The 24,232-nt window shown below is 46.4% G+C and overlaps 2 protein-coding genes across 6 annotated transcripts in view; one reads left to right on the top strand and one right to left on the bottom strand.

The window, feature by feature from the left end:
- shroom4 (shroom family member 4) overlaps positions 1-18,625 on the bottom strand; it is a 34,750-nt gene extending 16,125 nt beyond the window's left edge. The window contains exons 1-2 of one of the 2 annotated variants that reach the window (XM_076973626.1): positions 18,348-18,625; positions 2,255-2,406 (exon numbers count right to left, since the gene is read on the bottom strand). In XM_076973626.1, the coding sequence (XP_076829741.1) occupies positions 2,255-2,406; positions 18,348-18,470 (275 nt within the window). In that variant the 5' untranslated portion in view covers positions 18,471-18,625. Of the gene's footprint in view, positions 1-2,254; positions 2,407-6,080; positions 6,347-18,347 lie in introns of those variants that run through there. The other variant, XM_076973627.1, reaches the window with a different exon arrangement.
- A 608-nt stretch (positions 18,626-19,233) lies between these two features.
- Positions 19,234-21,715, top strand: bmp15 (bone morphogenetic protein 15). 4 transcript variants are annotated; one of them, XM_076973634.1, is made up of 3 exons: positions 19,234-19,364; positions 19,608-19,829; positions 20,091-21,714. In XM_076973634.1, exons 2-3 carry the CDS (start codon positions 19,700-19,702, stop codon positions 20,915-20,917), a joined length of 957 nt encoding a protein of 318 aa, XP_076829749.1. In that variant the 5' UTR covers positions 19,234-19,364; positions 19,608-19,699; the 3' UTR covers positions 20,918-21,714. The 4 variants fall into 4 exon arrangements, with proteins under 4 accessions (XP_076829749.1, XP_076829748.1, XP_076829747.1 ...); XM_076973633.1 differs by having other exon boundaries at positions 19,308-19,388; positions 20,091-21,715; XM_076973632.1 differs by lacking the exon at positions 19,234-19,364 and adding an exon at positions 19,365-19,490 and having other exon boundaries at positions 20,091-21,715.
- The last annotated feature ends 2,517 nt before the right edge of the window (positions 21,716-24,232 follow it).

Raw genomic sequence — 24,232 nt, 5'->3', positions numbered from 1 at the left:
TGCACACACACATGAGCATACGTGCAGAAATATGCCCACACGTTCACCCACACCAACCCACCCACACACACGTATGTGCATATGGGCTCACAGAAGCACACAAACTGTTAGCTCAACTGGGAAATAGAAGGATTAGAAGTTTATTCCATGGCAACACTGAGGGACACATGGGCGCGCACACACACACACACACACACACACACACTCTCACACTCACACACACTCACACACACTCACACACACTCACACACACACACACACTCACACACACTCACACACTCACACACACACTCACACACACTCACACACACTCTCACACACTCACACACTCACACACTCACACACTCACACACTCACACACTCACACTCTTTCGGGCGCACATGCATGCACGCACACACTTTTGCCTCTTGCTGAGGGCAGTAATGAGTTGTTTAAGTGTTAAAGGGGAGAACATGTATGAGCATCATATGAAATTACTGCAAGAACTCTGCCAGCATTGAGGCGGAGTCACTCACATGTGTCATCTGTCAGCTCTTGTTTATAAAGCATGTTCTCGCCCCAGTACAGACATTCTTCCTGGTTTTGGATTTGTGGTCTGCTAAAATACCGTGGAGACAGAAGAAACAAACCCAAGTTTGTTTCAAACGAGGACGCGGACAGCCCCACTGTCCGAGAGTGTTTCCGAACTTCTCCAGCTCAGCACCGCCAAAGGTTCCAGAACACCTCTGAACATTATATGAACGTTCTTGAAGGAGTGAGAGACGCTTCATAGAGGCCAGCAGCTGCGACGACAGCACGGACTACACCGCCATGGAAAACATCGTTCTGACTTTTGGACTGAAATTATGCACCAAAAAACCAGACACACAAAGCTTAGAACAACTGACTGGCTGCTACAGTGTCACTCAAGACTCTCGGAGGTGCTCTGTGACGTACGGAGTGTGAATAAGCATGCTTTAACCAGCCGGCCCATAACTGGCACACACACACATACCCACAAGCAAACACCAAAGACAACATACAGTGATAAATCAGTCTTACTGTACAAGGCAAACATGCAATCCAGATATACTTAAGGACTTCAGACCAAGTCCTGGAACGGTGACAAAGGCTCACCAACACACACACACACACACACACACACACACACACACACACACACACACACACACACACACACACACACACACACACACACAGGCCTGAGATGCCTCGAGACCTACAGAGAGTAACCACAAGCAGGCTAATAACACTAAGGCTCAGTGGTGCATTTCTGAACTGCTGCCAGTTAAACGGATGTAAAAAGGGGAGGAATTTTTCCATCTCAGACCTTCATACCCTCGACATCTCTGCACCACCGTCACCAGTGCACAGGACTAACTGGACACTGTAGCTCGTCACATACGAGGAGAGGAGGGGAGAGTAATAACCTGAGCTGTGGCTTGAAACAGAAAATAACTCGCCTAAACAGTTATTGAGACATTTGTGGTGTCAGGAGACACCACACACTTGTCTCTGTGCCAATGAGATGCTTCTCTCTCTCTCTCCGGCGTGCATGTGCATACACACAGACACACACACACACACACATCCTGTGTAATTTGCAATCGAATGTCATCATTCACACACGTATTCGTTGCAGAACTGGCTTCAGCCACTCTGTGGCAGTGAACAGAGAGAACCCCAAACCTCCACACACATGTACAGGTCTGATAAACTGAACCCTGAGTGTAGCCACAGAGCAGACCACGGAGTGGGCTTAACTGGGACTTGACCGTTCAACCTGCACAGATTCTATAGCTTGAAGGTTATGACACAGCTATTTTCTTCTAGTGAACGAAATGGTGAGGTTAATTAAGGATTCATTGCCCCCTTTCTTCATGCTTGGTCTGCTTTCCAGGCCTGACCAGAACCAGTCCACTCCGCTCCAGACAGCCCTGGGGAATTCAGCGCTGCTCGCTTCACAGACACAGGAGTGGGAGTAGAAGAGTGAGTGAGTCAGAAAGTCATGAGGCACGGATGACCTAACGCTTGTCTGCCCCACGTCATGTCGCATCAACCCAACTAAAACAAACACCACACTCAGGGTGGCTAGCTCCACCTCTCTCTGTCTCTCTCATGAGGTAATTTTTATTGTTTTTTTTTATTTCTGCAGCCTTCCTTTCCTTTGGTCACACTCTTCCCAACAGAACGCGACCTGGAAGTACTCTCTGACCTCTGAATGAGTGTGTGGGCGTGTGGGAGAGAGAGTACCTGCGGACCACGATCTTGAGAACTCTGTAGGAGCCTTTGATGAGGATGAGGGCCTCTTGGCGAGAGCCGAAGAGCGCAGAGCCGTTGATGTTCACCAGTTCGTCTCCCACTCTCAGCTTCTTACACTGATCCGCCTTTCCTCCCTCCTCGATCTGAGACAGCACGATGAGAGAGAGAGAGAGAGAGAGAGAGAGAGAGAGAGAACAAGAGAGCCCAAGGTGTTGAAGGTTAAATTGTACTCACATATACACATGAACTGTCAGCAGTCTTTGACAAATAATGTCAAAAGAGGACTAAAGATCTCTACTGTTGCCCTTATAAACACCAAGGGCACAGCGACTTGGATAAACCATCTAACCTTCAACACCAGCGCTACACAGGCACCACAGACACACACAACATACCTCCAGACAGTTATGTATATATACAGCGCCAGGCAGGGCATTCAAGCCACATTTCCCTATGGAAGGGTCAAAGGTCGAATACACATACCCTACTGTAAACAGATGCAGTTCTCACACCCCGAGACTCGCGCCTCACACATATGGTGGAGAAGCCATAATCCGACACACATTAATCACAATAATAAGGCCCGTAAATCTTACAGAAATAAACGAAGGGCCAGAAGAAACAATCACAAACTTGGTCATGCAATATGGAAGTCACGATCAGGAACACAAATACTGGACTTTTCAGCACCACTACTTTCACAAAGCAACATTCCTAGTTCTCAAAGTGCTTCTTTTTTCTCCTAGTTTTACCCGTGCCAAAGGCCCTCGTTATATTAACTTGGGTTTTGTTGGTCAGTTTAATTGCCGTTATGTTACTGACCTCACTGACCACCACTCTACAGAACCCTGAGTTTGCTGAACTGAGCCGTGCCACAGTACATATTTTGCATTCTGATACAAAACTTGATCTAAAATCACTGCAAAACGAATACACCTTTAATAGTCTGAACCTGGATATGACCCCAATAATGTCTGGATTAAGTGCATTTGCACGTGGGAAAAGTCCACCGCGTCTACCCGCCTCATCACACCTCTCGTGACTTGATCATTTAACACAAGTGATTTAAATGAACGACCAACTGCAGAAATGTGTTTCGCTGGTCCTTTGCACTAATGTAACCTGCCAACCGAGATCATCGATCACGGCTATTACCTAAACAATGTCCATACGTGGCTTTGACCTGTTTGTACACCATTATATGGATGCAAATTCAGTGGGTTAGTGGGTGAGAAACCTACATTAATTATATTTTTTTACAGTATAATGTACAGTATATCAGAAAATGTTACTGTTGTTGTGAAAATTGAATAGCTACACAGTTACTTTTGTTTAAATGTCTTCATCAGGAATAAAATAATATTGTCCAACTGGAACGCAGATTAAGACTGACCCAAGACCCTAGGCCTGTAAAACTCAACAAATTAAATTGAGTTAAAAAAACTCAAAATAAAACGCACCAAAGGTTGCTTCCGCAGTACTCCGATTTCCTAGGTCTGGGTACTCCTCCTTTCCTTCACCCGTTACCCAGATTTGAACAGAATACTATGTTAAGAGCAATGCCTCATTCAAAAATTTTACAGGAATAAGTTGATGTGGTGTACTAGGTGGTAAACCAGGCGAGAGGATTAACGCGAGTGTAGGTGTACTAGGTGGTAAACCAGGCGAGAGGATTAACGCGAGTGTAGGTGTACTAGGTGGTAAACCAGGCGAGAGGATTAACGCCAGTGTAGGTGTACTAGGTGGTAAACCAGGCGAGAGGATTAACGCGAGTGTAGGTGTACTAGGTGGTAAACCAGGCGAGAGGATTAACGCCAGTGTAGGTGTACTAGGTGGTAAACCAGGCGAGAGGATTAACGCCAGTGTAGGTGTACTAGGTGGTAAACCAGGCGAGAGGATTAACGCGAGTGTAGGTGTACTAGGTGGTAAACCAGGCGAGAGGATTAACGCGAGTGTAGGTGTACTAGGTGGTAAACCAGGCGAGAGGATTAACGCGAGTGTAGGTGTACTAGGTGGTAAACCAGGCGAGAGGATTAACGCGAGTGTAGGTGTACTAGGTGGTAAACCAGGCGAGAGGATTAACGCGAGTGTAGGTGTACTAGGTGGTAAACCAGGCGAGAGGATTAACGCGAGTGTAGGTGTACTAGGTGGTAAACCAGGCGAGAGGATTAACGCGAGTGTAGGTGTACTAGGTGGTAAACCAGGCGAGAGGATTAACGCGAGTGTAGGTGTACTAGGTGGTAAACCAGGCGAGAGGATTAACGCGAGTGTAGGTGTACTAGGTGGTAAACCAGGCGAGAGGATTAACGCGAGTGTAGGTGTACTAGGTGGTAAACCAGGCGAGAGGATTAACGCGAGTGTAGGTGTACTAGGTGGTAAACCAGGCGAGAGGATTAACGTGAGTGTAGGTGCACTAGGTGGTAAAGCAGAGAAACAGAGAAAACTTCAAGATGGCGCCTAAATGAAGGCAGTCACAAATGGCTCTGGCTCTGCTTGGGCGTCCACCTATCAGCACAGGCTCTCTCCGTCTCCCAGACGATGACCCCACGCCCGCTGCCGTCAGACAGTTCCTGTCTCGCTCCATCTTCCCGTTGTTTCATCACAAAGGCTTTAAGGGGCGGGACTGAGAAGGGCCAAGAGGTGGTGAGACTGAAGAATTAACACATTGTAAACACACACACACACACAAAATGTCCATTTTACCACGATAACATGCACACGCACACACGCACACACGCGCACACGCCACCCTCTTTTTCCAGGGTAATTGCGAGCCACTTTGCAGTAACGTAAATAAACACATTTGTGGCGCTGAAGCTGTGGTTATGTGGGAGAGCAACTCTGAACATTGCAAGAACACTTCTCTGTGGTTTTACTGAAGAATCACCCGAGATGAAAAGGGGTGGGGGAGGGGGGGGGGGAGGAGGTCATGTCCGCTGTTACTTAGTCATATCCGAAACACACAATGCCAGGCAGGGGAGAGTGCGGCTTTCTCATGTGTGCTTTTAGGTCAACTACAACATGATATATATACGGAAAACGAAACATCACCATAAAACTTGCTGACATGAAATGAGAACGTGCTGAAGGAGATCTGGGGAAATCTGGAACTCGGCCTCAGATCCAGATGACGCCCAACCACACTGGGCTAATCAGCACTGCGCCATCACAGATTAGCCACAGACTGACAGAACAGCAATTTACGTTCTTCGCTATCTCCATCAGTATTGCGGTCTTATCTCCCCGACTCAGCAGTGCTGTATCCAGAAGCTTCAAGGAGATAGTGTGCACCACGCTGGTCCATGATCGAGCACCATCCTGATCCCTCACATGGATTCTCCATGCCCTTTTGAGGGGAATACAGGTGATGGAAACTAAGTCTCCAATACCTCTCCTCTTCTCTTCAAAAGGAGTTTTAACAATGCTTAATCTGTCTATGATGTAGTTCGCTGATTAATATCAGTTGTCTGAAGAAAACCCAGGTAGACATCTCCAGAAATAAATCAATCAATATAAAAAAATGCCCGCACGCATACATTTCTTCAGATCCACACTAGATCGCATGGTCAAAAAAAGCTCATGTTTGTCCATTTGCATTTATAAATAGGAAGAAGGAACGACGTCTTTCCATTTGGAACATCTGAGTATGTTTCACCAGAACAAGGCACAGAACTTTTCCCAGGGACGGACCCAAAGCCCAAAGCCTTTCGCCCGGGATCTGTAAAGCTGCTGCAGCCGGTGCAGGCAAGCGTAGCCGGCGGCCCGATGCAGATCGCGTAGAAGAACAGGAGAACACGCTGGAGTTGCGTAGTCTTACCTCATTCGCTGCCAACGTGCTCACAGCGCCGAGACCCGAGAATTGCGTGAAAGAGGGAGGACGGATAAAGTGGGGACGTGTCCGCGTGACGCCTCCGACGTCTTCCATCAAAACGGAGCCCGTTTCCCCGTCGCCCCGTCCAACGGCCTCCCCGGGCGCCTAAAGCTCTCCGTCCTAGTCAACTCCAGCCTGTCGCGGGATTATTTAAAGAACGTCCCAGAGTCCCAGAGAGCTGAAGTCTCGGTGGAGCTGCGGGCGTCCACTGGCGCGGTCCTGCCAAGCACCTCCACCCTGACCTCCTCCTCCTCCTCCTTTCCTAACCCTCCACTTCCACCCACTGCTACCTTTCCTTCTCTTTTTCTTCCCTTCTCCCCTGAGGTCATGTTCTCCTCTGAGGTTTTCAGAGATAAAAATAACTTAACTGCAGCGTTGTGTTGGCCCGTGAGTACCACACCTATGTTCCATCGGGCCTCTTTCCACGCGTTACGTGCGCGTGTGAGAGTGCGGGGTGTGTTTGCCTTGGGCACGGGCACCGGCCAGTTTGTTCCGAGCTCCCCAGCGGCAGAGTTTACAAAGGCGGCCTTTGTGGAGTCTAGAACGGGCGCTCCATCCCTTCTCTCCTTCTCCCAAGTTTCCCCCTCCTGGCCACCTCCCTCAGGAACCACTGCTCATTATGAGCCATGAAAATAAAACAATTTCCGCACCCCATTCTTCAGACGGGAGGCTGGCAGACAACGGCTCAGAGGAGGCAGCCGGTACTGGTGGGAGAGCTCTAATTAACGTTTCTCGTTTGTAAAAACAAACGTGGGGGGAGGGGGGGAGGGGGGGTTAGTGGGTGAGGAGTGGAAACAAATGGCATCACTGTACCTCCTTTCCTGCCCCTCCTGGCCGAGATAAAACATGCTCTCCATTTCAGCCCCCAGGAGGTGAGAGCAGGTCTGGAAAATTAAAGGTCCCGCGGCGGGAATAGTCTTAATACAATAAGTGGCTTTGAGAGGCAATTCTTAGCAGTACCCAAAACTGTGTGTACACTCCCTGGTTGTAACTTTCTGGGAGTGTGTGTGTGTGTGTGTGTGTGTGTGTGTGTGTGTGTGTGTGTGTGTGTGTGTGTTTATTTGGTGGAGATGGGGTGAATGGGGAAAAGGGTAGGAAATGCAGTCCCAACAGGGCCCGTCAGAGCCGAGACCAGAGACTGTGCAGGGCTCCCAGATCAGAGAGCATCATGTCCAACATGTTGCCCATTCCTGAAGGCCCCTTGATGACCACACGGTTTAAATCCTGCTACAAATGACAAGAGTACTAAACAAAAGCATATAGAGAGAAACTGAATGAAGTTTCATCATGAAGCAGGTCAGGGACGTCATTATCTCTCATGTCATTCAGACATCACTAAAAGCACAACCATGCGTTTAGCCCCTCTGGGTCTCATAAATGGCCGTGTCTTTCAGCCTCTGGAGCTATAGCTGACCTCTCTGGTTTGAGCTAACGCCCAATGAGAAAGCAGCGCAGTAGGCTAATCTGCACAGAGTAGCAGGCGCGGGCAGCCTGAGGGCTCCCACAGGACGAGACGGAGAAGAATGAGCTCCCTGTCTTGGAAGCCCCGCCCACATGCTTGGGCCTGACTGGATGAGGTCATCCACTCTAACTCTATAAATAACGGGGCGTGTCCGTCTCCCTGCCGGACTGGCCCGCCGCCCATCACTGTTCCACAGCTGGGCACATCAGGGCACTGCCCAGCTGTCCTGTCCTCCGACGGGGACCTAGCAGCCCGCGCCGGAGATCTCTGGGGCCGACCCGCCTCGAATGAGACCGGGCAAGTGGGCTCACACCGTTTCAGTAAGTTCACCTCAAAGCGCGAGAGGAAGAAAGGTGCGTCTCGGCTGACCGCGCAAGGAAGAGGAGCAGAAACGGGGGCGGATTCGCTCGACGGGATTATTTAGCCCTGGAAGGAGAAGAGAAGCTCACCCTGAACGACGCTAATCTGAGCTTAGCCTTTAAACAAACACGTCTGAAACAAAACATGTCAAAGCAAGTTTCCAAAGAATTAAGAGATAAGTTTCGACACACGGTTTTGAGCAATAATTCGAGGATGGGTCCAACGGACAGCAGTGGTAAAGAATGCAGGGGAACACCACAGTTATCTGAGAACGCAGCTCAAAAACAAAGTCTTCTTTATCAGTGGCTATAATGATTTCCCCAGTCAGAAAATCATTAACAGCAAAGCAGCCCGAGGCATGCGGGGCTATTTCTGGACAAGTGGAGTCTCTTAGCATTTGGCTATTTTCTGTGAATACCCCTAAGAGTCTGCATGAGATGGTGGAGGTTTTTTGGACATGGATCCAAAGTTGCTGACCACTGACAGTCAGTATTAGAGTTTTTAAAACTCACTCTATTTACTACATTTTCTCAAGGAGATGTGCTAAAAAAAAAGTTGTGCAACAAATCTTATTACCCTCCTGAGCATGAAACAAAACTACAACGTTTAGCCAATAAAACGAACACAGTTCAGACGGCCACTGAAGGAACAGACGGACAAACTCTATGTGTAAGACCAAGAACAAAGCCTTGTCCAGTTTGCTCTGTTGTTAATGATTACCTGCTTCACCTCCAGACAGCTGGGCTTCAGTCGTCTGCTCCCACCGAGACACGTCTGCTCCGCTGTATCAGCCAAAGGGGCAGAATCAGACGAGCTCTAGAGAACACACGTCTGAAGATGATGTATGCAAGCATGCCTGCAAGACTGCACACTCATGAGCGTGCACATGGACTGAAGGGTTCTTCCTTCTTCCCTGTGTGTGTGTGTGTGTGTTACATGACAGCCAATGATTAACACATGCAACATCTGCTCATTGTCCATTAAACAGCATGTTCCCTGGAAGCAAACATTCACCTCTCCCTCGTTCTCTTATTCTCTTCCTCTTTTCTCACAGCCTCCGCCGATTCGAGCGGTCACCGACGGGCCGCTGTTATTCGCCGATTCATCACGGCGCAACGAGAGCGCTAAGCGAAAACACGTTTTCTTTCTAAACGATGGCCTACGGTAAGGAGAGTCGCCACGGCGACCAAAACCAGCCTCAGTCCAAGAGCAGAGACAAAAGAGAAGGGATTCTGTCCCTCCCCAGAGGGGGGTTTGGATGTACTGGCCTGCAATGGGGATGTGGAAAAAGGAGACGGAGAGGTATGGAGGGGGGGTGAGTAAGACGTAGATGTGTCGAGCTGGTTTGGGAAGACTGCAGGACCATGGAAAGTTCTCGTCTATGCTGCTCCTCGGATCAGACGCAGGAGATCTCCTGGTGGCGTCTCCCACCTCTGTGTGAGGTCCAATGAAAAGATGCGGCCAAGAAGCCGACGTAGACAGAAAGGGAAGGAAGCCCTACGTCGCTCGAAAAGATCGTAGGTGGAAGGTGATCATAGGTGTGCTTGAGGAAACCTCAGAAGAAACTGACGTTCACTCATTCTACATGCATCAGCCCTACTGCATGTAATGAACATAAATGGTGGTTCGTTATGGTAATTCCAAGGCAAATACAGCGTGGTTGGTTTGTTCCATATTTCTCCTCCCCTTGATTGTAGCGTAATAATAAGAACCCACTGACCTGATGCATAGCAATACGTTTCCATGTGTGTGTTAATACATATTCAACATGGAAACTGATACCAAATGCCAATGTTCACAGGGGAATGTTGTTGAAAAAAGCCATTAAAAAAACATCACAAATATAAATGCACACAGATGCGCACACGCAAACACACACACGCACGCGCCATGCTTTGGTCAGAGCAGAGTCAGTAGGTCACCACGGGAACCCCCTGGCATGGTGCTTAGAATCAGCCAGTGGCCAGAGCTGAACAAGTTCTCACAGCTGCAGCCACAGGAGGAGTCTCCTCCTCTCTCTCCTCCTACTCCCCTCTCCAGTACAGGAGTCTCCTCCTCTCTCTCCTCCTCTCCAGTACAGGAGTCTCCTCCTCTCTCCCCTCCTACTCTCCTCTCCAGTACAGGAGTCTCCTCCTCTCTCTCCTCCTACTCCCCTCTCCAGTACAGGAGTCTCCTCCTCTCTCTCCTCCTACTCCCCTCTCCAGTACAGGAGTCTCCTCCTCTCTCTCCTCCTCTCCAGTACAGGAGTCTCCTCCTCTCTCTCCTCCTACTCCCCTCTCCAGTACAGGAGTCTCCTCCTCTCTCTCCTCCTACTCCCCTCTCCAGTACAGGAGTCTCCTCCTCTCTCTCCTCCTACTCCCCTCTCCAGTACAGGAGTCTCCTCCTCTCTCTCCTCCTCTCCAGTACAGGAGTCTCCTCCTCTCTCTCCTCCTCTCCAGTACAGGAGTCTCCTCCTCTCTCTCCTCCTACTCCCCTCTCCAGTACAGGAGTCTCCTCCTCTCTCCCCTCCTCTCCAGTACAGGAGTCTCCTCCTCTCTCTCTTCCTACTCCCCTCTCCAGTACAGGAGTCTCCTCCTCTCTCTCTTCCTACTCCCCTCTCCAGTACAGGAGTCTCCTCCTCTCTCTCCTCCTCTCCAGTACAGGAGTCTCCTCCTCTCTCTCCTCCTACTCCCCTCTCCAGTACAGGAGTCTCCTCCTCTCTCCTCCTCTCCAGTACAGGAGTCTCCTCCTCTCTCTCCTCCTACTCCCCTCTCCAGTACAGGAGTCTCCTCCTTTCTCTCCTCCTCTCCAGTACAGGAGTCTCCTCCTCTCTCTCCTCCTCTCCAGTACAGGAGTCTCCTCCTCTCTCTCCTCCTACTCCCCTCTCCAGTACAGGACTCCCCTCTCCTATGCTTGACTTTGTTGATATGATGTCTGTGCAGCAGAGTCAAGAGCTCAAACATCAGAGAACACCAGCCTGATATGGGCAGACAGGATCACCCATAAAGATGGACGTCATGGTGCGAAACGTCGTAGCTTGCACAGGTCAATCACACTGGAAATATGACGCTCGGATCTGTTGGCTAGCGCTCCCAAAGCACCTCAACAAGTGCTTGAATCACTGGGGTGGGGGGCTCACTCATGACTGCTCAATACATCCAAATGACCAGAGTTGACTCCCAGCTATTGTGACTCCCAATAGCCCCAAATGGAGTGGGGGGTGTGGGGGTGAGACGCGGCCAGGTTCCCCTCCCCCACAACGCCGCTTTTGTGCAGTGCTTGACAAGGACCTTATCCACAGCCCCGCACCACAACCTAACAACACAGACTGACGTCAGCATTATGCTGAGTTTCCCTCTCTTTTCTACTCCATCCCTTCCACCCAACACACACACACACACACACACACACACACGCACACACACACACACACACACGTGCGCACGCTACTTTAACATCTTTAATCTCACACAGCACAGAAAGAGAGTTTATCAGAGTGGAGAGTGGTTTTCCTTATCTCAGGTCAGCGAGTGCAGGTTGAAAACCCTCGTCCCCGAGCGGGCCTTTGCTCGGCAAACCCCACGAGACTCAAGCCCAGCGGTCTCTCCGGACTTCAGAGCAGAGCCGACCCGGACCATTCTGAAGGCACTCAGGGTCATGGTCTTTTATGAGGAGAGAAGAACGCAAAGTTAAAGTGGCGTTGGAAAAGAGCAAAGGACAAAGAGGACGAGAGAGAGAGAGAGAGAGAGAGAGAGAGAATCACAGAGGGAGAGGCAGAGGAAGGGAGGTTGAAAGAGACAGACAGTGTGAGAAAGGGTGACAAAGGCCTCATTGAGGTCTACGGCGGGGAAGAATGAGTGTGTGCTCCACCTCGGTGAGCTGTGCTGTAGGCTGGTCCACTCTGAAGTTCCATTGTGCTGCTGGACTCTTAAAGGTGTGACACACAGCCCTGGAGCTGCCCGCAACTGAACTAAAGGAACAACTTCTACAGACCTATTTATGCCCTGGTGAACATTACACACAAGTGCACGTACAGTAAAAAATGAAACTGACATACACGAGAATTACAATAAAAATCTATGCGAAAATCTAAGAGGTCTGAATAAACACACAAGCAAGCGCACACACACACACACACACACACACACACACACACACACACACACACACACGCTTGTATTCCTGCACCATGCACAAGCACAGCCCAGCCAAACTTTAACAGTGAATGTTTTGTTTTAGGATGAGACTCGGTGCGGGAGGAATGCCTCTCTGTGGAGAAATGTGTTTTCACATTCCTCATTTTGTTTGGCTCTTACAGTCTCGATTGACATCCACTGTTTACACAGACTTCCCCCTTGTACCAGTCAGACACACGTATGTGGCATGCTCACCTAAGCCACGCCTAACCACCTCTCTTTGTTACTTGAGTCTCAGCCACTCAAGTGACAAAGTATCACTTAGACAGCAGGGTAGAACACAAAGCATTATGCCAAATTAACGTAGTTCTCATCCATCACACAAGTGTTAACAACTTTCATACTTCAAACCAATAAACCTGGAATCGATAAAAACGCCAGTGATACTGGCGTGAAAACACAAATACTTCATCCAACAAGTCTATTAAAAGATGCTGTCTACACTCCCTCTGAACTAGTTACAAACAATCAAATGTAGACACAATGTGAAAAAAGGCAGGTTCTAATTGTTCCGTCAATGCATCTTTTCCTTTCCAAAATGCCTTTCAGCTACAGTCCATCATAAAAGAAGACATCCACAGAACGATACTATAACTGCAACAATATCAGAACCCATTTCCTCTTCAATGCCATAACGTTTTCTATTCTTATATGCAGCACAAAACTTCTAAAAAATGTGGTCATGGGTGACTAAATGCAGCAGTCCAGTTTGTTTTAGGGTGTGATAACACGCGAGGCTAAACTTCCATTTCAGTCGAGTCAGACCAAACCAGCTTGGCTCTGTATAACTCAATTACTTAGTCATACACTCAAATCAATAATGTGTGTGTCGAGAGCACTTAAATATCCATTTATGTGGTTACTGAGATACCATATATCACCGCTGGCAGACATATTCACAAACATCCCTAAGCGATCGGTCAAGCGCTAGACATGCACGAGACATGAACGAGACATCCACACAAAGCACCTCTGGCTTTTGAAGCCTTTCCAAAGGTACCAGCATGGGTTCTCACAACTAGGTCTTTCTCACGGAGAAGCGAGAAGGCACCTTTGAGCGGCGTCCAAGAAGGCGAAGACACCGAGACCTCCCGACGGAGTAGATCTCTTCTTTGTTTTATTGAAGTTAAATTAGATGCCAAATTAAAGACATATCAGGCTACTCACCAGCACATTTGGCAATAAAATACCTTTCCAGGTGGGGATGTTTCTAGAGAATCCCTGGACACTAGAGAAATGCAATGATGATTCATAATCCAAACCGAGGTGAACGCTGCCCGCACATACACCAGACACAAAGTGAAACCAATAAGGTCTCGATCACAAGTGCCGGACTTGTGTCAGGACCCATTTCCCAAAAAAAGACAACGGTCGATGTCAGAGTGCTGGCGACCTTCCGGGCAAAAGCTAAGGCAGATTGATTCATCACTGTCATAGCAGACATGACTGCACGGAGGAAAGAGGCCACACCATGACAGCTCAATACAAGACCTGCCATCTCCCAGTTTCCCCCGCTGTCTGTGAATGGATCCATGGTGTATCACTGGTGGTTGTAAGTGTGTGAAGAATGACCTTGTAGCCTTTGCTAACCTTGTTCAAACAAAGTGCCCTCTTCTTCTGCTCTCCCACTTTACAACATGCGCTGGGCTCCCTGGGAAGAGATTGTAGGATACGCTTTGGAAAAACGTTTGAAGTATCTTTGAAGGCATTTTCTCTGCATCACGAACATATCTAGATTTTCTTATTTGGCACCACACTAGGCTGAGATAGAGTAGCTTCACATGTAATATTTAGCTACACCAATAATACTTTAAATCCATTTATACACCATGCAAATACACTAAAGCGGTTATAAAAAAGAGATTTCTGAAACAATCATAACTGATGCATTTCAGTTCAGCATTTTATAATCTTTGACTATGTCTCAAATCCTATTATCAGCCATGTATGCGTTCTGTAATGTTTACCCACTTAAACTAAACAATAGACCCACATTATATCTACCGTTTCATGCCAAGTACTTAGCAGAGCTACACCCAACAGGACATGAAATAGAAATAGAAGAGTTTTTAATGTGTGTGCATGAAAGGGGGGGCTGTTGCAGCAATAAGACCCTAATATCTCTCCCTCCATCAAAGCACCTCCACCCAAAGCAAAGGCTTCAGGAGCCAAACTCACATTCCTGCCAGATATCAGATTCTTCTCACACCCAAAACCAACTACAGACTTTATAAGAAGCAGCCTGACATTGCAGGGGAAAAAAACCCTACCATGTTTCATCCAGTCCCTCTACAAACCCATAAATTCAGCAGCACCAAAATTATCCATGACCTCCAACTGATGTGTCCCATAAAGCAATGCCATGGACAGCTTATCTGATTCAACCCTGGGAAAACATTCCAGAAACAGAAGTCGGTGGTTACTGGATGACAAAAGGGGAAACAATTCTGTTATTCACTTAGCGCTGATAAAAAACGCTATGGACCTGCGAGTGACTACAATGACTGGATAGTCCAGCGCTGTGGAAACGCAAACTGAAAATGGTCTTTGAGAAACATTTCCATCTCAAAGTCCAAAGACTTTTCCTTCAGCCCAAAACTACAGTGCTTGGGAACAAGTTCCATTGGCCAATTAGAAAGTGGAGAGAAAAGCATGACTCGATCACCCTGTGGTCTATATAAACTTCACAGCACAAAATAAGAAATGCAAGGGAGTGCACGATGTTTCCATTGCAAACCCTGAGAGGGGGCAGGAGAGGGGACAGCAGAGTGGTAAGAGGGGGAAAAAATAACTAAACAATGACTTTTTCATAAATCAGATTTTTTACTTAAATTCACCATATAGATGCATTTTCATTTTCAAAGCAAAGAGCTTAGCGAGGGCTTTGAGTGTTTTTTTTATGGTTTAGTATGAGCATGGCATTGCAATGCTGGTTTTCTTTCATTAAGACCTGCTGCCATGCTGTTTGCCCTTCAGGTCTGCGTTTCATCAGTCCACAGTCAGTTCTGAGGAGCCGGTTCCCTCCTATCTCAGCCGAGCTTGCGGCCAGTGGTGCGGCTGAGGTAACCGCTTTTCAACAAGTCCACGCAGCATGGCAGCACGTTACGCTGGGGGTTTTTATTATTTTTTTTACGATGGGAGCCATTACTAAGATAAACGTTCCATTTAACCGCATTCAACTTCCATTTCACACAGAGCCAGCCACAGGTCTTCAGGTGTCGTTAGCAGGAGGCCTCAACCCCCCCCCCCCCGGGTTCAGTCACTGAGGCTGTGCGTGGTTTGGGAGTCTCTGTTCTTGCCCAGGAGCTCAGGCCAAAGACACAGCTGCAGCTGGACATCAACTTTGAGCCCTGAAGCGCTCAACCTTTGACCTCGCTGCTCTGCATAAAGGGCCAACAGCGTCTCCAAGCACGTCTAGGTCCAGAGATGGCTGATAGGAGACAAAGACAAAGGAACGTACCGGAGGGCCACGTAGGTGCACAGGCCCAACACGGCACGCGAGTCGTGCCTTGCCTTCAAATTCAATGGAAAGATCATGTGTGAATTGTTGCGTTTGGGCAACACTGCTGTGTTTGTGCTCCCAGAGTCAAGGAAAGCAAAATGCATATATTTAAAATGCAGTATGATGGACCTGATAATGCACACAAAGTCCCCCCAAAAAGCTACATGTTTGAGCTCACCGAAAACTACTTGTATGAGTACTCAGATGCACAATGTACCTATGCACGTCTGCACACACAGAGCTTACTGACTTAAGCACCACTATGTGAAACAAAGCATGTGTTTCAGGTTAGCCAGTTAGCAAGTCTGGGAGGGGGATATGGGGTTATCAGATTGGCTGTGATCCATCCCACAAGGCAGTGGGTTAAAGCTCAGTGAGAATTAACCAGCCTACCACAAAAATACATTAGCCATGCTCCCCCCCCCCCCCCCCCCCCCACCTCTCGTTTAGTTAAATAAAAGACACAGACCTTTTTAAATGATGCTGTCAGGTTTCCACTCATTAGAGGCACAGCATAATTAAAAGATCTCGCTTCAAGAGACAGACAGGTTGTCTTATTGAATGGAAATGGAGAGACCGGGCTCTGCTATGGGACAAACCTATTAAAAAATCATAACAATCATTAGTCACTACTGCAAACGCACATCAAGCAGTAATGTGGATGTTCAGACAATATGGAATATTTGATACAACTCTTTTTATAATTACAGTGGTGGATCAGGTCCTAATACTGGCCCTAGGGTCAAGGAGACTCGGGTGGGGAGGCACTCGTGATATCATCTGAGAGTGGTGTGTTATGCCACACCAGTGCACCTTGAAACGGGTTTTCATTGCCTGGGCACACTTACACAGGCATCTTAGCTTACAGTGCTAAGCCAGAGCTCATCTTGAATTCATTTAGGCTTGTCAACAAACCTTTGGCACAGGGATTCATAAAGTGTTACTGAAATATGAAGATTTTCTGCAGGACAAGTAATGCGTAGTCTAACATGGGCCAAGCCAAGTGACCAGAGGTCGGAATGACAGTAAATAAAAAAGAAAGAATGTTAATTAAATGCTATTGAATGTACACACAAACACAAGTGCAATTTGGACAAATTTACTTCACATTCGTGTGTTCACTATGCATACCCCCCACTTCCTATCACCTCCAACCCCCCACACACCACAGCAGTCTCACTGGTTCAGGGGGTTAGTCTGGGAATGTGATCTCTGGGGCTCTCCATCCCCAAAACATCCATCCTCAAGAAAAACAAAACCAACACATTTGGTGAAAAGAAGCAGGAATGAACTACTAGGGGGGAAGCCAAACACATACACACCCCCCCATACCACAGGTCTCCAACTCACAGGTCACATTCATTAATGTGGATGAGGCTTCTTAGGGCAGAGGGACCATGAGTCATAGATAAGCAAGCTGATTGGAGATTAGAGTGTAGAATTAACATTAACTTGAGTAAAGTTTATATTACAAAGAAAAATATCTGATGCAAAATATAGAGATAAAGCACACCTATATGGTCAATATATAAAATATATACACAATCTAATCATTTGGGCTAATATTTACAACACGCTGAACCCAAAGTGATACAAATGACATTCTTATAAATGTACATGGCTGTGCTTTATAAATAATAATTCAAACGTGCCTCAAGCAGATTTTTAAAAAATCTTTGCTTACAGAAATCTTCTGTCTGTACCGATGAGAAGACGCACTCTTAATTTAACATCCACTCAGAGACTCACAGCGCTACAAAAGCCGAATGGTTTTCTTTTGCCCACTGCCCAAATAAAAATGTTACGCGAAGCCACAAACGGAAGGAATGTAGTTTGCTGATGCACAGCGCTTGGTGCCGCTCCTCGTGGCGCGTGCGTAACGTGCCGTGTTTAAAACTACGGAGAGACGTTTAAACAGTCGTGTTGGACATCTGAGGAAGACGCTATCCCATGTACACGGCCCTTGTGAACGTTAACCGAGTCAAAAACGATTAGCACAAACTGAAACGCAAACGTTTTAATTGTAAATTGTAATTTTGGTATGGGACCGTTTGTATTGCTCTACAAATACATGACTGGAAACGTATTCCTGACTGACACGCCAAACAAAACACCAATATATTTTGCTCACTACACCAAATATTGACTTAGTATAATTAATAAACTAAAAATGACAGCTGACTTCACGCGTTCAGGAGGAGCTGGAAAAGTGTAACTTTCTTACCCACTCACACCCCCCAGCACATGAAGTCCAAACAAGTAAATCCCCCAAACAGGGCATTCAAAGAAGGCTGCAAAGAAAAGACTCGTGAGAGGAAATGGTGCTCAGAGATTTAGATGTTTTACAGAAAAAACGCGTGAATGGGAATGCAAAGAACCAGAACTCTTCTACTGACCGACACAACTATATCTACATCCAGAGTACAGGAGAGACTGCAGACAGTCAAGAGATGTTTTAATTCTGATATTTAGAACAGACTGAAGATACTTTGCTAGCTACGAAGCTTAGCCAATACTGAATGACAACATGCAACACCAAACGTCGGTACCGTTAGACTTAAGACCAAGAACAGCATCTAAGATCCTCAACATTAAGAACAACTGACGCAGGCAACCTAGTGTACATTTTCGTCCATAATATTTAGTGCAACTTGCTGCCGAAAGAAACTTTCAAGTAAAATGCACCAACTTCTGAGAGCGCAGACTTCACCTACTTTTGTAATGATGAGCGGCTCGCTGTGCTCCAGTCCCCCTTTCAGCGTGAATCCCCACGGAGCGCCTCCGTTCAGCTGGACGTGGATGTGGTTGAAGGACACGAGCTGCTCCACGGTCTCCATGTTCCGTGTTCCGCGCGCGCCTCAGTTCTCAGGCCGCGGAATTCCGTCTGCCCATCACTGAGCGGGCAGCTACGGCGTGAGGAGACGGGGAGGGGGGTGTGTGCTGGTCAGAACGGGCATTCCTACAGCGCAGGAAGTGCTGTAGGCAACGAGGAGGGGGGAGAGAGAAACTTACATTTGACTGACAGGCGGAACGACCGTTTAGGATAGAGTTTCACTGTAACTGCCCAGTGTAATTGGGCTTAGAGGCGGGCGTTTGTGCAACGTGACCTGTTGCATTGTCCATTGTCCAGCTACGACGCGCACTTTTACGTGGATGCCGAACTAGGTCCGATAAGCTTTGTCTTTATCGATGTAAGAAAGGAGCCGACATCTCATCAGAGTATAAACAACTCTCAAACAACATTTCTGCAAAAACAAACAAACAAGCTAGTGGTGTTGGTGGTACATGGACTTTGTCATTATTATCTTCCCAAATACGGTCTCTTGTCCTTATTACAAAATCACCATAGCTATACTTACTAATTTCATAGAGGTCAGGAATTCCATCGGTGAAACATTTGTTTTTAAATATTTAATATTACTTTAATATTCTTTAAATATAACATTTTTTTAAGTGTAAAAAAAGAATGTAATTTGACATAGGCCTAATGAAAATCACAGATCTTCACCTCAAATTAAATGCGCCTCATGGTCTCATGTCTATAAAAGGCTATGATTATGATCAAAGTGTTGCCTCCAGCATCGTATCGGATTTACTAGAAAATCTTTTGGACTTAAATCCAAATCCCCCATCACGGGTAGAAACTGAGCCCAGTGAGAGGAGAGGAGTGCTGACGTAACACGTAACGAACTCGTTGAATCGGTTAATTGGAGATCGTCGTAAAAACGATCGTAAGTGGAGCACGCAGATGTCAGGTGATGTTTGGCACAAATTGCGGACGTTAACTTTCTTGGATGATGGTAGTCTTCCTGGTCGTACTTAGCCGTACCAGAAGTTGAACATGAAGGCTACCAGAAGTAACAACTTCCTTGGACTTTGTGTACTGTCGTGTTTCTTTTTGTTGTTGTCAACTTTCACGCGTGCGGCTCACAAAATGTCTGTTTCCCCCTCACATCTCGGTGTTGTGCCAACAGACCAGAATCGCCGAAATCGCCACACAAAGCAGAGGAATTCAGATAATAATGCGATTCCAGAAAGACAAGCCGAGGACCAAAGTCTGTTGTTCATGTGGAGTCTGTACAGGAAGGCGGCGGATCTAGACGGTCGGCCGAAGCAACACAAATTGTTTGGTTCCAACACCGTCAGACTCATCCGTGCGTCTGCCACCAGAAAACACTTCCATTCATCACAATATGGTAAAAACGTGCTTCACTTTTTCATTTTTAAGTGTATACATGTATGGCTATTTCATAGCTTTATACTGAGTATAAATATAGGCCTATACAAAGTTGTTGCACATCTCCAAATACTGGGATTAGACTAGATTTTTGGCAGCGTTACTCTTCTTTTGTTAGCTTTGTGTTGTTTATTAAAAAATATAATTACATTTTTGAGTCTGCTTACCCAGAAAGTGACACTGTTTCCTCATTCTCTTTCTCAAACCCTGATCTGGCCAGGCCTGCTGTACACCTACATTGTAGAGTATGAGCTGGAAAACCTCCCACTGAACAAACTGATAAGAGCGTCTTCCGTTCACATGAGGTCACCTGTGGCACCATACCCTCCTGTTATGTGTGAGGCTACAGTCTCGTCCTCGCAGCATGTCAACCGCACGGACGCTGTTACCCTGGGTCCTCAAAGCTTGTGGGCCCAATCTGACGTCACTTCCCATATGTCTCGGTTTAAGGGCAGCCAGATTATCCTGTTCATTCAATACAAATGCTTGAAACCGGACCAGACTCGATCCAGTGTGAGGAGCAGGAAGCAGAGGAAAGGTTTCCCGCCGCAAAACCACGTGAGGGCCCCGGCTTTGCTTCTCTTTCTGGAAGAAGAGGCACAGCCCGTTGAGTGGGCGGCACAGGCCAAAGCCCCTTCCCACTCCAGCACGCGGTCCCGCCGCTCCGGAGAACCCGGCAGCATCGTCTCCGACATCCCCGACTACAAGCGAGGCAAAAACGGCGTGGCCAAGAACCAGTGCAAGCTGCACTCCTACCGCGTGACCTTCCGCGACCTTGGCTGGGACCACTGGATCATCGCGCCCCACATGTACAACCCTTGCTACTGCATGGGCGACTGCCCCCGCATCCTTCATTACGGCTACAACTCGCCCAACCACGCCATCGTCCAGACCTTCATCAGCGAGCTTGGCGGCTCAGACGTCCCGCTACCGTCCTGCGTACCTTACAAATACAAACCCATCAGCGTGCTCATGATGGAGAAGAACGGCCGCATCGTCTATAAAGAATACGAGGACATGATCGCAGAGTCCTGCACCTGTAGATGACTTTGGGCTCGGGCAGGGAGTCCGAGGACTCAACAAAAAGGACTTCATGCAGTGATGTTTGAAACGCTGAGCCTCTTTTGCCGCCGTTGTCACTGTGTGAAGGTGTTCTGGGCTGGTGGCGGTTTGTTGACTGATGCTGCAACAGACATGAGTTAAGGCCATGCAGACCATGTCATTCTTTTCTTTTCTTTTTTTTTTTGTTTTGTTTTTTTAATTGATCCTTGATTTTTTTTTCCCTTTCCTGTTAAGTGTTTGTCTGTGTATCTTATTTATGTCCTGTCTTTCATGTTGTAAGAATGGAGGGGAAGCAGCAGGATTTTGTACATATTCGGACTCCGATATTAAGGGTTTGCACTTTTACGTAACTCTTAAAAGTCCGCTCACAAAAAGAAGGAAAAAAAATGGGTTGGAAAAAAAGGAAGGAAAAAAAATGAATCCAAGAAAAGAGCAAAGGTGGTACCTGTGGAGATCAAGCTGTGGCTTTGATTGGTTGGACAGAATAATGAGGCTACTGCTGCAACCCATGCTGCTATTGCGACCTCTTTTGGAAGCCATACATTTTTGCACATTTCCTCTGGTCAGAGGCACATCCTTGAAAGGCAAGCAAGGTCACCACTGGGCACCTTCATTCTGTATGAAAGGAGACGTGCATAAAGTTTATGGGAGAGAGGCTTTCATATACAAGTTTCTTACAGAGGATATGATGAGACTGCTGATGTAATTACAGTGATTGTTTTAGAAATGAAATCTTGTTGGATGAAATAAAGTGCATATTTTGTAAAAAATAAAAAATTTAAACATAATAGTAATAGTTTTTTCCCAGTTCATGATAGGATGGGTTGATTCTGTCCCTTGTCATGTAGATCTCTCATAGTACAAACAAGAGCATTCTGGATTGGTTCTTTCTCAACAGATACAAGAGCAAAAAACCTTATTTTGATACGTGTACAATATACCACAAACAAGGTAATTTAGCTTGAATTGAATCTTGAAGCTTTTCAAACAGATTTGCTTATGTTTTAAACATCTAAGATCAAGTCGCTCATCTAACCTTATTTTCTCGGGTATTGCTTTGACAATAGGTGGCAGCCTATTCCTGTTGTAATTAACTGAAAGAATCAGTATCAAGGCTTAGGAAGAGAGAGAAATAAAACATCATCTTTCTAAGTGTACCTTTCTAATGTAAAATGTAGCCATTGATTTAGACAAGTATCTAAATATTCTTGGAACAATAGTGTATGTATTAATGGTTATAGAACTCTGATTATTTGCCATGTATAGATCAGCAGAATTAGGAGCTTAAGTTGCCTTTGCATAGTTATTCTGTAGAGAGAATGAACATCCTCACTAAATTCATGATAAGATTTGTGATAGTGTTCCTTGCTATATTCTAAGGAACAACTGTGGCTGTATTACAGTGCTTGAACAGAAAAAAGGCACAATATGCCTTTTTTCTGTTTTGATTTAAATTCTTTGAAATGTTTTATTGACTTATCAGATTCTAGTTCTGTCAGGCTTTGGAATCAGAATCCACAAAGGCAGTCCCACTTCAACTAATAGTACAGTGTTCTGTGCAGTTACTGCTTCAAATTTTAAACATAACATGCACTGTCACCTGTAGAAAAACCTGGAAATCGTGGGGTTTTTTTAAAACGAGAAATAGTTTTTGATGCTTTAAGTCCAAAGGCAAATTAAAACCCAGGACTAATTTCGTCCACTGTTTTGTTTTCTAGGAAGCACTGCACAAACTTGAGAATTTAGTTTTGATTTTGTTTTATAATAATGTCTGATTCTTGGTTGACGAGTCACCTGACTATAGTTGGAATGTTAATGTACCTCTGACCCTTGGTTTGTACAAACATTGGAGGAGAACCTAAACCAGATCATTTTTAAAGTAGGACAGTTCTTTGCACATTCTTTGCATGATATTTATTGTATAAAACCTGGACCCTTCCTATAACTAACTCATATCTGTATGCTGGCTCAGCACGATGAAGCCAAGGACAAACATCATGCTAAATGCTTGAAGGTGGTATTTGCTGTGGGTAATCTACTGTCATGGGGCACCGATATCTACCAAATATGTATAATGAGAATACAGAAAACGGGTTAAGATGTCCCTGTGAGGACACATATTGTCATGACTCTTGTATTAAGTTGAACAATTTACAGCTCCCTTTTGACCATTTATCAAACATACTGTTATTGGTCAAGGGTAAATGTGCTGAAAGCAGAGAGTTGCAGTTAGGATCCTGAGGTCATCTTTTCATATATTCTTGTTATGTTGCTGCCGGTACTTAAACCGTTGGTTCGTGTGGGCCAGGAACAGTGCATCGTGGCCCTTTCCTTGTTTGGCTGCTGCTCCAGATCGCGCCCCTGCTGGGATGGTGTACTTTGTCTGCAATCTCATGAGTCTTTGCCAACAATCACAAACATGCCAGACGGTACCAGAGGTCCATGACCCTGTGGCCCAAGGGGAAGACCTCATTGAATCCCCACAGAGCTCCTCAAATGGTGCAAATGTGGAAACCTCCACCAAAGATCAGAAGGGGGATTTGCCGAGATTATCTACTCTATTAGTGCTGGAGAGCCAGGCTGTTTCCAGCATGCATGTACATTATGACTGACGTATGGTTATGACGATCTTTAGAATTATTCTTGCTGTGCCTGAAAAATGGCTATACTGGAACCAAAACCAATAAATGAGAAAATCGAGAGACAGCAAACCAAGAATGATTTCAAAAGCCCCCCCCCCCCCCCAATTATTAGTTAAATATATGACCCTGATCAGACTTTTAAATGACACACAGTTAGTTCAAACCAGGAAACTGATACCTGCCACCTGATATTCTTGCTCAGTGTTTGTTTGTTTGCGTATCTCTAGTTCTGGGAAAAGTACCGCAAAGAAATTTGATGACACTGTTTACTCTGACATGGAAATGAGTTGCTCTCTGTGTCCCCATTTATTGCCTCTAAATGCTGATTGTTGAGTCACAATCAAATGCTCAAAGGCCAGTTATCCTGTTTAGATTAAGTCCTGTTCATTCGGCTTCTGGAGACGCGCTTCCTGCCCCGTACTCCTTCAGATGTACCCTAACTTTGCTTCCGTCTTTGTGGAGGCATTTTTGTTCTAGCCAAAATACGTTAGGCAAGATGTTCAGGCTTTGGAGTTAATGGTAGAATTTCCAGATATAACCGGTAAGAGGCAGCTGGGTCTGGTGCATGCAAAAGAAGTTCCTGACCATTCTGAAGATGCCCTCTTTTCACAATGGTGCCCGTCTCAGCTTCTTTGAAATTGATCTAAAGCCAGTATGT

Source organism: Brachyhypopomus gauderio, chromosome 14 (genome assembly GCF_052324685.1).
Source record: "Brachyhypopomus gauderio isolate BG-103 chromosome 14, BGAUD_0.2, whole genome shotgun sequence".
NCBI classification, from domain to species: Eukaryota; Metazoa; Chordata; class Actinopteri; order Gymnotiformes; family Hypopomidae; genus Brachyhypopomus; species Brachyhypopomus gauderio.
The sequence above is the reverse complement of the archived record's forward strand: the minus strand, read 5'-3'. Positions and strand labels throughout refer to the sequence as shown.

Bases quoted from the DNA above. Each gene is read 5' to 3' on its own strand.
- bmp15 (XM_076973635.1), top strand. From the start codon at position 19,568: ATGTCTGTTTCCCCCTCACATCTCGGTGTTGTGCCAACAGACCAGAAT. The intron at 19,830-20,090 runs GTAAAAACGTGC...TGATCTGGCCAG, and splicing joins CTTCCATTCATCACAATATG to GCCTGCTGTACACCTACATT.